This window comes from Xyrauchen texanus, chromosome 25, assembly GCF_025860055.1.
Source record: "Xyrauchen texanus isolate HMW12.3.18 chromosome 25, RBS_HiC_50CHRs, whole genome shotgun sequence".
Taxonomy (NCBI): domain Eukaryota; kingdom Metazoa; phylum Chordata; class Actinopteri; order Cypriniformes; family Catostomidae; genus Xyrauchen; species Xyrauchen texanus.
Window position 1 is genome coordinate 26,278,546 of NC_068300.1, and position 13,783 is coordinate 26,292,328.

Genomic DNA, 13,783 nt, shown 5'->3' on the forward strand with positions numbered 1-13,783 from the left:
ATTAATAACCTTTCATGAGCCAACACAAATGTACAACTGAATTAATACCCCAACAATCTGTGTGGTATAAACATAAATGTACATACAATTTGAATAATAAGGCGCTTAAGTTGCAGTTTAGGTCAACATTGTTTTTCTTAATCCTTCAATACATTTGTATTATATTATCACATTTTAAATATTTTCTGTACAAATAAGTTACTCTGAAGCGTGTGAATGGTCCCGATTCCAATTAAGAAACAATGAAACCTGTTTTGTTTTTAAACACAAAAATCAGCAAATATCAGAGGTAGAGTAGAAAGAGTGACAATTTTGTGGGTTAGAGTAAAAATGTGTGGTTAGTGTGTACATATTCTTTGCATTCAGCATGTCATTCACACTCATTGCCTTCATGATTTTGAGATTCAATGCTCTTATATACAAAATGTAGAACTTTAAACTATATTTTGAAATGTTGCTACCTACAATATTAAGATTGGAAATATACTTACATATTGCTATTCATTTTGCATTTAGATGGTATTTACATACCTTCAATATGATTAATATTATAATTTACCATTACCCTTTTTCTTCCTTCTGTGGAAAGATATTTCTCACCTAAAGACAGAAAATGCACCCAAAATTTAAATCACCTGGTTTGTAAAGATTTTTACAAGGATATCTTTTCACTTTACTGTCAGAATATGCACCTAGTATTGGGTATTCTGAAATGTCAAACACAATCAGCAGCTTCTTCACAAAATCCTTGCTCTCTATTGTGGTACTTGAACCACAAAAATGACATTTGAAAACACTGTTGATGGGATTTAATGACATCCACTCAGCTTTTACATCAAAGTCCAATTGTGTAACATTGTAATTAAATGGAGATTTCTGCCCACTGTACAATCGTTCTTTTTAAACTGCCAGGACTTCTAATGATTTGACCTAATAGCCAATATTCAAATACCTCCAATTCAATCCAATTCACAGTGTATTCTACACACTATGTATTTGATCTGTGTACCAGGAAAACACAGATGTCTGTCCTCCTGGTTTGTGTATAATTCTCTGTCAGTCTAGAATGTGTACCCCCTATAACTAAGCTGCCACTATTGTATTCACACACTCATAGCACAATGGCCGATCCATTCCTCAAATTTGACATTCTGATGTGCAGAATCTTGCCACCGGTCTTCTGCAGCTATCCAAAATGTAGCCAGATGACTACTTGTCCATTCTTCATGAATTGTTCACATGCTTTTTTTTTCTGTTCCCATTCATGTTTTCCGCATATACTTAGTACTGTAAAATCTGATATAATCCTGTCATGCTAATCTTTGAGAACACTGAGAGACATGAAAGAATCATGTTGAAGAATAGAGGTCTTCCTCAGTATGATTCTGACAGATATAGTATGGCTACTTCATGATTTCATGTGACAGACTAAACTAAATGGACAGCTATAAGTAAAATCCACTGGTCTTGGCACTGTGATGTTGTCTTAGTAACTGAGTGTTTTTTTAACAGTGTAGCATCATTGTTGACATATTAGCGTCAGACTGTGTAATTGCCATTGATGTACCTGAATGTGGTAAAAACTTTGAATTTATTGTCTTTGAACTTGAGTCTGCACACTAGGACATGCATGGACATTACCATATGTGTAGTCTAGCCAACACGTCAGTCGATGGAGCTGCATTGGCCTTTAGCTGTGTTCTATATGTATGGTGGATTCTGGGAAAAGGTCAATTAATAGAGTCCTTGGCTGTGGTGGATGTGGGAGTGGTGATGGAATCATCCGGTAGGGAACCTCGGCGTGGTGACCCGGTGTGGCAGCCTAGCAGGGTGACCAGTTCTCTGGACACACTGCTGGAGAATGCAGTGTAAATCCATGGGTTGGTGCAGGAGTTTAAACTGGCCAATAGCATCAGAATAGTGAAAACTGCTCCTGCATGAGAGATAAAGGCAAATTTAAACTCAGGAATCAACAAAATACCTGTGGCCTTTGCATGTACCTATGCATTTATTGCATAATGTTTGCAGCACCTTTGTTAAATAATATGTGCAAAAGCAAGGATAAGGTATATATAGAATTAAGCCTTTAGGAACATTACTATATATGGCCCTATTATATTATATGTTCATTATATGATTCAGGGTTAATTAATGCTCATTCAGGGATGGAATCATACATTCAAACCAGTGTAATTTTTTTCTAATGAAAGCCATGAGAAAAAATATTGTGAACTTCTTTCTATGAGAAAAAACTAGTTCCCCTTCAGTCAATCACTCGACGTTGTATTGATTCTGAGAGCCTTGCGTACCTCTGAACTTGAACTTGAGAAAAGGCCAATGTCAAGTTGGCAGAAAGAATTTGTATGCCCTGCCCCCGGACATACGGGTATAAAGGGAGCGGGCGAGCGAATGCCAGACATATTTTTTCTTCGGAGCCGAACGGTTGTGTGATCAGCGAGCTGTGTGACACACGGCTGCTTCACCCACCTCTGCAAGATAGCTTGCTGTTGGATCTGACGGCGCATTCCAGCGGCTTTCTCCTCTCTGCACGCTGTGCAGACTCTGCCCCTGGGTGCTTCGACATCGCTTCTCTAATAAAAGAGTTGACTTCTCTGAAAGAGTTTATTTTCCTCTAAAAGAGTTTGTTTTCTGGTAAAAGAGAAACATACACAAGCGAGCGTTGAACTTTTAAAGATACCCTTCCGCTGCTGTGTAGTTCCTGGATGCGGTTGATTTCTCTCCACTTCTGACAGTCATAAAAGCTGTCTCGTGTGCCTTGGCTGCGAACACACGCAGGCAGCGTTTTATGAATAGTTTATGTTCTCAGTGCGAAAACATAGCCATGGGAACATTGCGGTCGTGGCTTTATTTTCACACGAGAGAAAGCCACTTCAGCCGCCCCTGTGTCGTTCCTCCTTCCCACGGGATTGAGGACGACCCGGCTGCCGTTGAAGGCAATTCGGGGATGACGCCGGGTAAATCCCCACGAACCACCCCGCCCCCCGGCACACTTGCTTCCTTCCGTCCGAGCTTGGGATGAGTGCGGCTCGCTTCGAGGCCAGCTGGCATTCTCCTTTGAGCCAACTTCGGGTTCCACTCACCCAGTCTGAGCCTGACGCAGGGATGTCCGCTATGCTTTACCTGGCCGCCGTGAGCGCGAGGTGGACTGGAAATCTCCACCACCTCCACGGCTACTCGATCGGTTCCGCTGGCCAGGGCGCCGCTCATAGCCAGGTACCTTTCTTCCCGGAAGTTTATGACGAGCTCGTGGAGGGCACCGTTTACTGCCCGGAACCGACCTCCTCGCTCGTCCGCTCTCACTACCCTGGACGGTGGGGCCGCCCACGTGTACACGGAGGTGTCCCTCAGGTGGACAGAGCGGTTGCGATCCACCTGTGTCCCAAGAACGCCGCCTGCAAGGCATGTAGGACAACGTCGTCACTGACTGCGAAAGCCCACAGCAGCACTAGACAGGCCGCCTCCGCCTTGCATGCCATGGCTCTCCCAAAGGAAGGCGGTGGGTTGCAGCCAATCTTGGATTTGCGAGTTTACACAGACTCCCCGTTCAAAAAGCTCACGCAGAGGCGAATTGTAACCTGCGTTCGGCATCAAGATAGGTTTGCGGCAGTAGACCTGAAGGACGCGTACCTCCATGTCTCCATTCTGCCTCGACACCGACCCTTCTTACGGTTCATGTTCAACGGCCAGGCGTATCAGTACAAGGTCCTCCCCTTCGGCCTGTCCCTGTCTCCTCGCGTCTTCACCAAAGTCGCAGAGGCAGCCCTTGCCCCGCTACAGGAAGTGGGCATCCGCATACTCCACTACCTTGATGACTGGCTCATCCTAGCACACTCTCGAGAGTTAGTACTCTGGCTGCAGATTCAGCGGAGGAATTTGCCGCCAGACCCACCACGAGTCGAGTGCTCCATGTTGGGCTTGGGCTCCACAGGCATAGTTTCAGGCAACTCCTTGTGACGTATTTTCCCGCGGTGCAGTCCCCCCGCTGGCAGGACCCACGTCTCCCTTGTGCAGTCCTCGCTGCCCCCCGGTCGCCATGTCTGTAGCAACTCCCTTGCCAGGTAGGATCTACCACCGCACCATGTCCACAAGTTACCTCCCCCAGTTTGGGCAGCTCGTGGTCTCTGCAGGGCTTTTTACTCCTGGAAGAATAGGAACGGTAAAGGACGCCTTCCCTGATGCATCTATAGCATTAAGGAATCTAAGAGCGATATATGACACCTTTGATTGGGGGCATTGGGGAGGTTACATGCAGCCGACCCAGCTGCTTCTAGCCCACAACAGCCAGCTTGCACCTGGCACGGCAGCCACATAACACGGGTTAGTGCATGGCGTTTTTTAAGTGGGACCCCTTGTGTCACTACAATCGACACAACGTCATGGTTACTGTTGTAACCTCCATCCCCGATGGAAGGAATGAGACGTTGTGTTCCCCTTGCCACGTCACTATTCCTACCACTGTAATGCGCCGTAACCGTATTCTCGGTTCCTCAGTGAAAACCTGTCTGGCATTCACTCGCCCGCTCCCTTTATACCCGTATGTCCGGGGGCGGATTACTTCTATTCTGACTTTATTTCCTCAAAGTGTGAGTACATGATGAGAGAATTTAGATTTTTGGGTGAACTACCCCTTTAAGACTGTTATTACTGAACAACTCACACGTACATTTTAGTCCAATAAAATTACACTTAATGGCCAATTTATTAGGTACGTCTACACCCACCTAAGATGTTCCTCCAGAATTCTTTCTAACATGGATTCAGTATGGTGCTTGAAATATTTGCTAAAGATTCTGGTCATAAAGTGTCAGCATGCTCATGGTTAGCAACAATACTCAGGGTGGAAGTGGAACTAAAACAATCCCCAATTGGTATCAAAGGGTCTAATGTGTGCAAAGAACAATGTGGTCTCATCTGCAAAATAATTTTTACTTAGCTTTTTATATGTATTGTTGCAGTTTCCAGGTGAATTTTATACTAGAGGTGTTAAAACAATGACTTTTATTTCCTTTACACACAAATCACGAGTAAAACATCAGATTATCAATTCATAAACGTTTCACTTCGCCCTGTTCTTTACACATTCCTTAACAATCTTCTGACACCAAAACATTTATATATAGCGCATGACTTGTAAGGCAATCGTGATCCCAGCCAACCCATCTGTTGAACACAACCTCACCATTAATCTTGGTTCAACTACACTAATACCAACCAGGACAGCTTGGAACCTGGGAGTGGTGGTAGATGGCCAGTTAAACTTCACTGCCCACATCTCATCAACCTCACGGCGTTGCAGCTCCTGGTCCATGCTCTAATCATTTCAAGACTGGACTACAGTAACACTGTTGGCCGGCCTCCCAGCTAGTACGATTTAGCCATTGCAGATGGCCAGTACGCAGCAGTGCATCTGGTCTTCAATCAGCCAAAGAGGGCTCATTTCACCCACTCTTGATTTCAGTCCACTGGTTACCTGTAGCTGCCCACATCAAATTCAAGGCTTTGACTCTGGCCTTCAGGACAGCATGGGGAATAGCACCCATTTCCTTCAATTCACACCACCAGGTCTATGTCCCAACTTGCTCTATGCAGTTATTGAACGAGTGGCGCCTGGCGGTGCTGCTGCTGCATAGAGGCACAAATTATATTTCACACTCATTCACTTTCTCTAATCCTCTGTGGTGGAATGACCTTCCAACCAACACAAAATCTGTTGAAACCATCTCAACATTCAAGAACCAGCTGAAAACACATCTGTTCCGAGAGCACTTAACCAATCCCCACTAAGGGCTCTATTTTCGTGAGTGTGCAAAGCACAGCATTACGTGATAAGACTGTGCGCAATAAGTAGGTCTATTCCTATATCTCTTCCGTTCGGCAGCAGACGGGACAATTTATATTCACATAAATGACAGTTGAAAAAGTGAAATAATATAATAAATATAAATTTCATTATAAATATAATGAAAATACTTAATATTGACCACTATTAGACAGATGTATGGTTAAAATAAGGGACAATGTGTGAGAAAATATATGATTGTGTTTGACGTGAAGCTGGATCGTCAATTATCATATTATACTAACTTATAATATGACAGTAGCATAATTTATCTAGTAAGATTAACCAAAATAAGTATATACAGTCAGAAATTTGCATTTGCTATGCCAGTGCTGATCTATGGCTTGTGAATATTCCCCCTTATTGTGGTCGATAACTTAAAATACATGTTGTTAAACCCCTTCTTGTTTTTACTGGATGGAGCACTCGATATATCAAGTTTTTATTTTTTATTATTGCTTTTTATTGCCTATTTGCTTACAACACTGCAACGCAATGTTCACAATTCAGGGATTTCCCATGGATCCCCAGGCTATTTGAAAAGGACCCCCAGCATTCCGTGGACCCCAGTTTGAGAAACACTGCGCTAAGATGTTTCAATTCCACCTCTTAACTCAGTGCAAAGTCCAAACTCAGTTTCTGCATTTGCATTTTGGAGATTTCACCAGCAGGTGGTGATAAAGTTCATGTCCAAATTCTAAAAGTATAGAACATCAAATAACTTCTTGACAATAGCTTTTAAAGCTATTTGTTGACAAGTTTATGCCATGTTTATGCCAATTTGTAACCCTACCATCTGTATTGGTCATGTGCAAATCACAGGAGATCAGCAGTTTCAGAAAAACTTGAACCACCCCATCTGGCACCAACAATCATTCCACACTCAAAGTCAATTAGATCACATTTCCTCCCTATTCTCATGTTTGGTTTAAAAAATAGCTGAACCTCTTGACCATGTCTGCATGCTTTACGCATTATGTTGCTGTCACATGATTGGCGGATTAGACATTAATTAGCAGGCGTACCTAATAAAGTGGCCACTGAGTTTAGACTAAAACCAAGAATTTTCAAAAGACTGAGAACTGAGCCTATTTTTAAAACTAAATCAAAATACATTACAATTTTACTGATTCACAGTATTAAAGGATGTACATTGAGTGTAATATTTATCTTAAGTGAATATTGTGGTGATTTTTTATAGTGCTTTGTTTAGCAGGTGAGTCACTAATCAAACTGTGCAGAAAGTCCAGTCTAATATAGAGGTGTGAATACCATTGAGATTAACCAACCCTTTGGTGGGTGTGCAGGTGTTTGACTGTTTACGTGTTAAAAGGAAAGAGAGAAGGTGGAAAATAATAAGGAACACATTTCAAACATATTTGATAATTCCCACACAAGGAGTTCCAACTTTGCTCCAACACCTCCCTGCAATTTTCAAGCAAACCTGAATAATTTGAACTCATTCATGTGTATTTGATTAGAGCTAGAACTAAACTCTGCTCTATGTTAGATTTCTGAGAACAGGCACCTCTGTTTTGGGAAACTGGGAATATATTTGGGAATTTATTGCTTGTTTCTTCCACTACCACAAAGAGAACATTGATTAAATACATACGTGTTGCCTGTTTTTAAAGCACTCAACAGAACTAAAACAAACAGTGGGAATATAAGAAGGCCACTTATTCCATATTATTGCCGTCAATAGAGTGCAATGGTGACTGCACACATTTTCATCTGCATTGGTTTTAGGAAGACACTTTTCCATTCATTTTCCTATTAAGGATTTAATTAAATCCTTCAATAAAGATATTCTAAGACTTGAACCAAACTAACCATCTCCGAGATGAATGACATTACAAACTCTGATATGAAGTGAAAAAGTATGTGAAATTGAAATTTGTATTTCCGTACAAATATTTTTAATGTTTTTGAGGCAATAATGCTATTCACAATGCTTCATTGTGAATAGCATTATTGAATTAGAAAAGACTGTAAAATACAAAACTATTGACTTACAGTCATTGATTATCAAAACAATTAGTATACACTGATGCCAAAACATTATGACCACCTGACTAATGTTGGTCCTCTGCGTGCCGCCAAAACACTGCTGACCCGTCTAGGCATGGACTCTACAAGACCCCTGAAGGTGTCCTGTGGTATCTGGCTCCAAGAAATTAGCAGCAGATCCTTCATGTCCATTAAGTTGTTAGGTGGAGCCAGGGTGGATTGGACTTATTGGTTCAGCACATACCACAGATCAGACTCAGGTCTGGGGAATTTGGAGGCCAGGGCAACACTTTGAACTCTTCATCAGTTTCCTCAAACCATTCCCGAACAACGTGTGCAGTGTGCCAGGGCCTCTGCCATCAGGGAATACCATTACCATGAAGGCATTTACCTGGTCTGCAACAATGTTTAGGTAGGTGGTACGTGTAAATTTGACACCCACACGAATGGCCGGACCCAGGGTTTCCCAGCAGAACATTGCCCAGAACATCACACTCCCTCCACCAGATTGTTGTCTTCCCACAGTGCATCCTAGTGCCATCAATTCCCCAGGAAAATGGTTTACACATCCACAGCCATCCATGTGATGTAAAAGAAAATGGGGCTCATCAGACCAGGCGACCTTCTTCCACTGTCCAAGGTCCAGTTCAAACGCTCACGTGCCCATTGTAGGTGCTTTGACAATGGACAGGGGTCTTCATGGTATTCTGACCAGTCTGCGGTTAACCAGCCCTATACACAGCAGGGTGTGATCCAATGTGTGTTGTTACACATTCCTCCTGTAACTCTTTCTTGAGTTTGAATTTCCACCTAGCCATGAAGTTGAAATGGTAAGCAGATTGTTAACGGTAAATAAATTTGGCTTGCTGTCCGTAAAGGAGGGGCGTGAGCATAAGGGCCTTAGGCATGCAGCTTGGCTTGAGATCAAAAGTTACCCCCTCAGGACTACTTAACTAAAGTAGGTTAAGGTTAATAGTCAAGGTGGAGTAGGGGTGGTGGAGGGATGCTGGAAGAATCGTCAAAGGAGTGAGGTAAGTTGCTCACTTGATTATTTGAAGGGACTAGCTTGACAATCTTCTCCCAAACTTTTGTTTAGAACTTCATAAGAATTTTCTGTGACTTGTGCTATAGTAGACCTGTCGGTTCGGACCAGACGAAATAGCCTTATGGGTGCCCAACACCCTGTCGCTGGTTTGAGGTTTGTCCCTCCTCGGACTACTGTTGGTAGGTACACACCACTGCTGACCGGGAGTACCCTACAAGCCTTGCCATTTCAGAGATGCTCTGACCCAGTCGTCTGGTCATTTTGGCCCTTGTCAAAGTCGCTCAGGTCTTTACATCTTCCCATTTCTCCTGCATTCAACGCATTGACTACGAGAACTGATTGTTCGCTTACAATCTAATCTACCCAGGCCTTGACATGTGGCCTTGTTAGGAGACGATCAAACATAATATTCACTTGAGTGGTCATAAAGTTTTGGCTCATCGGTTTATATATTGAGTATTATAACTAGATCTCTTTTACCGAGGTTTATACTTCCATGTATTCTCTGATTGTTTGATCTCTCTTCATGATTATGGGTTGTGTAGTTCTTCACCGGGAATTTTCTATTAAACATGATTCTTTAAAAAGAAAGTTGAAATCACATTATGATTATACGTTATCAGTTAAAAAAATATTAATTTCTCTGTAGAGGAAATTAATGGGATTAAACTTTTGTGCTCTATATGAACCTGTTTACAAACCAGTATAGTTTTCTTAGCACCCAAGGAGCCCTATTGTGTTACTGTGTAATATATTAATATTATCTGTTTGCTTAAAATCTGACCTTGGTCTGGTGGGTTGGGGTCCCAGGCTGCCCATAATTGAACAATAAAGAAAGGAGACCAGCAGATGGTGTAGACCAGCACAATGACAAGAGTCATCCTCACCGTCTTAGACATGGCCTTACTCACACCTGGGAAAGGTGGCGGGTGCGAGTGCTCAGTGGGTAGGGGAAAGTTTGCAGCATCTGGAAGCGCATCTGGCCACAGCTCCGAAGCTCCAGAATGGTTTGATTGTCCAGCCAATGAAAAGGTGGCACTAGCTCTTGCACACACACTATTTTCAGACATTAATTGAGAGTGGGAGGAGTCAGAGCGATAGCTGGGGGTGTTGACTGGAGTGGTGTTTTGCAAGTGAGGTGTGATGGATGGGGAAAGGCTTTCCGAAGATGGAAGTGGTCTAAAGCAGGGCTCGCACATAGAGGTCCTGCAAGGCAAAGTCTGAGAGAAGTCATTATATAAGCTTTGGAGGTCTGCAGGAGAGGAAGAGGGATGAGAGGGGCTGCAGAGAGCTTGGCTGAGACTGTTGTCATCACGGTGGTTGTGTCCACTCTCTCTGCCCATTCCCCTACTGCATCTATCCCGTTGAGGAAATTTGAAGAAGACAGAGTTCCTCTTAAATTCTGCTGTCACCACCCGCTCTGACTTCAGGTAGATGTTGTCATGGATCTCTCTGAAGATGCGAATCTGAGCAGAAAATGATATATAGTACATAAAGCAATCTTCAAATAATTCCAGCATTGGCATCATGTTGTTCCTTGTGGTAGATCTAATTGTGGTAAATCTAATTCCCTTAAAAAATACAAAATCAATGACTCTCACATGGTAGACAACAATCTGTTGCTGAGTCACATTAATTTAAATGAAAGTTCTGTGATTAAAAATATGGGGGGTTCGGGGGAGTGAGGAGAAGAATGGGGTGGAGATACCTGACAGACAGTGATGATTAAGGCTGGCAGTATAAACACAGCCACAGTCATCCAGGTGACATATGCTTTAAGGCCCCATGGCTCAGCAAAGTGGCCCCAGCATTCATACTCCCCAGGGGCTACCTCTGATCGTGAGAAAATAAAAACCTATGTGCAGAGGAGAAGAGAGCATGACATGAAAACCACTTGAAAAAGCTAGAAAACGCTGGTTAACTAGTTACAATCCAAACAAAAATGTATTATAGTTATAATCTATCTATCTATCTATCTATCTATCTATCTATCTATCTATCTATCTATCTATCTATCTATCTATCTATCTATCTATCTATCTATCTATCTATCTATCTACCTATCTACCTACCTACCTACCTACCTACCTATCTCAAACATCTGCTGATCACGAACTAACAAAAAAAACAAAAAACATTTGCGTGAGGGATTCACATCGATCTCAAACCCTTGCCGCTCAAGAACAACCATAACAACAACAGCAACAAACAATTGCGTTAAGTCATGGCATCCGCTCATATTATTGCTTCCTGCATTGCATGCCACATGTTTACTATAGCTTCTACCCTGTAAAGGGGTTTACATGTGATAAATGTAAGGAATTAGTCAGGCTGAAAGAGAAGGTTAATGAATTAGAGACACACATCCGAATGCTAGTGGAGGTCAGTGAGAAAGAGAAGCCGATAGATACCATTTCGGATGCAGGTAGTACAGCGAGAAACACACACTTTGGTTCCAACTGTAGAGCCCCCACAACAGGGCATTTGGGTGACATCTCAGCGACATACTCGCTCAGCAAAGCGACATCACTGTCCCATTCCTGTTAGGGTTTCCAATCGATTCTCCCCACTTAGTGATGCACCCACTGAGAATTTTGAAAGAGCTTTGGTTATACTGTAGGTGATTCTATTGTAAGGAACGTGGAAATAGCGACTCGAGCCACCATTGTTAAATGCATTTCTGGGGCTCGAGCGTCTGACATCAGATCAAATTTACAAGTGCTGGCTAATGCTAAACATAGATTTTCTAAAATTGTTATTCATGTTGGCACTAATGATGCCTGGCTTCACCAGTCAAGAGATCACTGAAGATAATGTTAAAGAGGTGCAAACTTGCCAAAACGATGTCAGACACAGTAACATGCTCTGGCTGACTCCCTGCTCGTTGTGGTGTCGATGTTTATAGTAGATTAGTGTCACTGAACAGCTGGATGTCTGAGTGGTGTGTTGAGAATAGCATATGATTTATAGACAATTGGAAGAGTTTTTGGGGTAGACCTGGCCTGCTTAAGAGAGATGGACTTCCTCCAGTGAAGGTACTGCTCTCCTCTATAATAATTTGGCTCATAGTCTTAATAGTGATAGTATTTGAACTGGGGCCCAGATCAGGAAGCAGACAAACTGGCTAATCTGAACATCTGCTAACTGCCTTGAGACGTCACACAGGTCATATAAACAACAACACATAGAGACTGTATCACCTAAATATAACATAGAGACAGTGTCTGTCCCCCCGATCTACCAACCCCCTCCCTAATCATTTACAAAAATGTTGATTACAGTAAAACTTGAAAATAACAAATAAATTGAGGATAAAAATCATATAAATGTAGGGCTACTAAACATTAGATCCCTTTCAACCAAAGCACTATGAAATGAAATTATACAGGTCACAGTTTGGATGCGCTCTGTTTGACCGAAATCTGGCTTAAGCCGGATAAATATATTAGTTTAAATTAATCTACTCCCCCAGGTTATTGTTCTAAACATGAAACTCGTCTGAAGGGTCGAGGAGGAGCTGTTGCTGCAATTTACAGTGAAGTTTTTGGTGTAGGACAGGATATAAGTTTAAGTCTTTGAACTAATAATAATTAATGTGACACTGTCAGATACAATTAAAAAATCTCTGACGTCTTTTGCACTTGCTACAGTATCTGGGCCATATTCTGATTCCCTTTTTACAAGCGCACGCACGAAGCGAGCCGCAGAGACACTGGCAAAAGCGGTAATATTTCTGAATTTGACGGAAAAACCAGCAAGAGACATTAACATTTTGTCAACTTATAGAGAGAAATGCACAGATGATGATCTCGGGACCGACGATGGTCAGAGTGCTCGCCAATAGTTTAATGCTTTTGACAATGCCAACACGATATTTGGCTTGTTTTCCCATGTATTAAATTATTATTATTATCAAATTAATATTACAAATAATTTGCCTGTAGACACACAGACACGCGGTTGAAGAAACACATTTTATTATATTATTCAGAACAGATGACAGAAAATCAACTATGCGTGCAGTCTCGTGGAACATGCGCATGTAAAAGGTTCTCACTCTTTCTTTATACAATAATTTGTCACAGTACCACAGAAAAGATTATTTAATAATTATCCTCACAAGCAACTTCAATCCTTCACTGTCATAGGTCATGAAGCGCTAACAAAACTTATCGAAACATAAAAAGCCACAACAGTACAGCACTTACTGTGCAAATGTCTCAGGCACATAAGATGTTTCATAAAAGCATTAAGATGGTTATTTATATCTTCAGCATTAGTGTGTCAATAGGAAATATAAATGTTAGACTCCCAAGCATTAATTTTGCAAATAGAAAAGATTAGAATAGAAGAACAGGGAGCCCTGCAACAGATGACATGTCTCCCACAGAGCCCCTGTCTGAACATTGAGTCAGTCTGAGATTACATAAAGAGACAGAAGCAATTGAGACATCCTAAATAGATAAAAGAAGTGTGGCGAATTATCCAAGAAGCTTGGAACATTCAATCTGCCAACAACCAAGAAAAACTGTAAGGAACTTTTCTCTTTATACAGTGAGGAAAATAAGTATTTGAACACCCTGCTATTTTGCAAGTTCTCCCACTTAGAAATAATGGAGGGGTCTGAAATTGTCATCGTAGGTGCATGTCCACTGTGAGAGACATAATCTAAAAAAGAAAATCCAGAAATCACAATGTATGATTTTTTAACTATTTATTTGTATGATACAGCTGCAAATAAGTATTTGAACACCTGTCTATCAGCTAGAATTCTGACCCTCAAAGACCTGTTAGTCTGCCTTTAAAATGTCCACCTCCACTCCATTTATTATCCTAAATTAGATGCACCTATTTGAGGTCGTTAGGTG

At 41.9% G+C, this 13,783-nt stretch overlaps 1 protein-coding gene across 1 annotated transcript in view; it reads right to left on the bottom strand.

The window, feature by feature from the left end:
• Positions 1-577: 577 nt before the first annotated feature.
• The window catches only part of LOC127618415 (vasopressin V2 receptor-like), a 32,097-nt gene continuing 18,891 nt past the window's right edge, over positions 578-13,783 (bottom strand). Inside the window, exons 4-6 of the mRNA XM_052090847.1 lie at positions 10,624-10,770; positions 9,700-10,381; positions 578-1,933 (exon numbers count right to left, since the gene is read on the bottom strand). Coding sequence (XP_051946807.1) covers positions 1,731-1,933; positions 9,700-10,381; positions 10,624-10,770 — 1,032 coding nt within the window. The 3' untranslated portion in view covers positions 578-1,730. The remainder of the gene's footprint in view (positions 1,934-9,699; positions 10,382-10,623; positions 10,771-13,783) is intronic.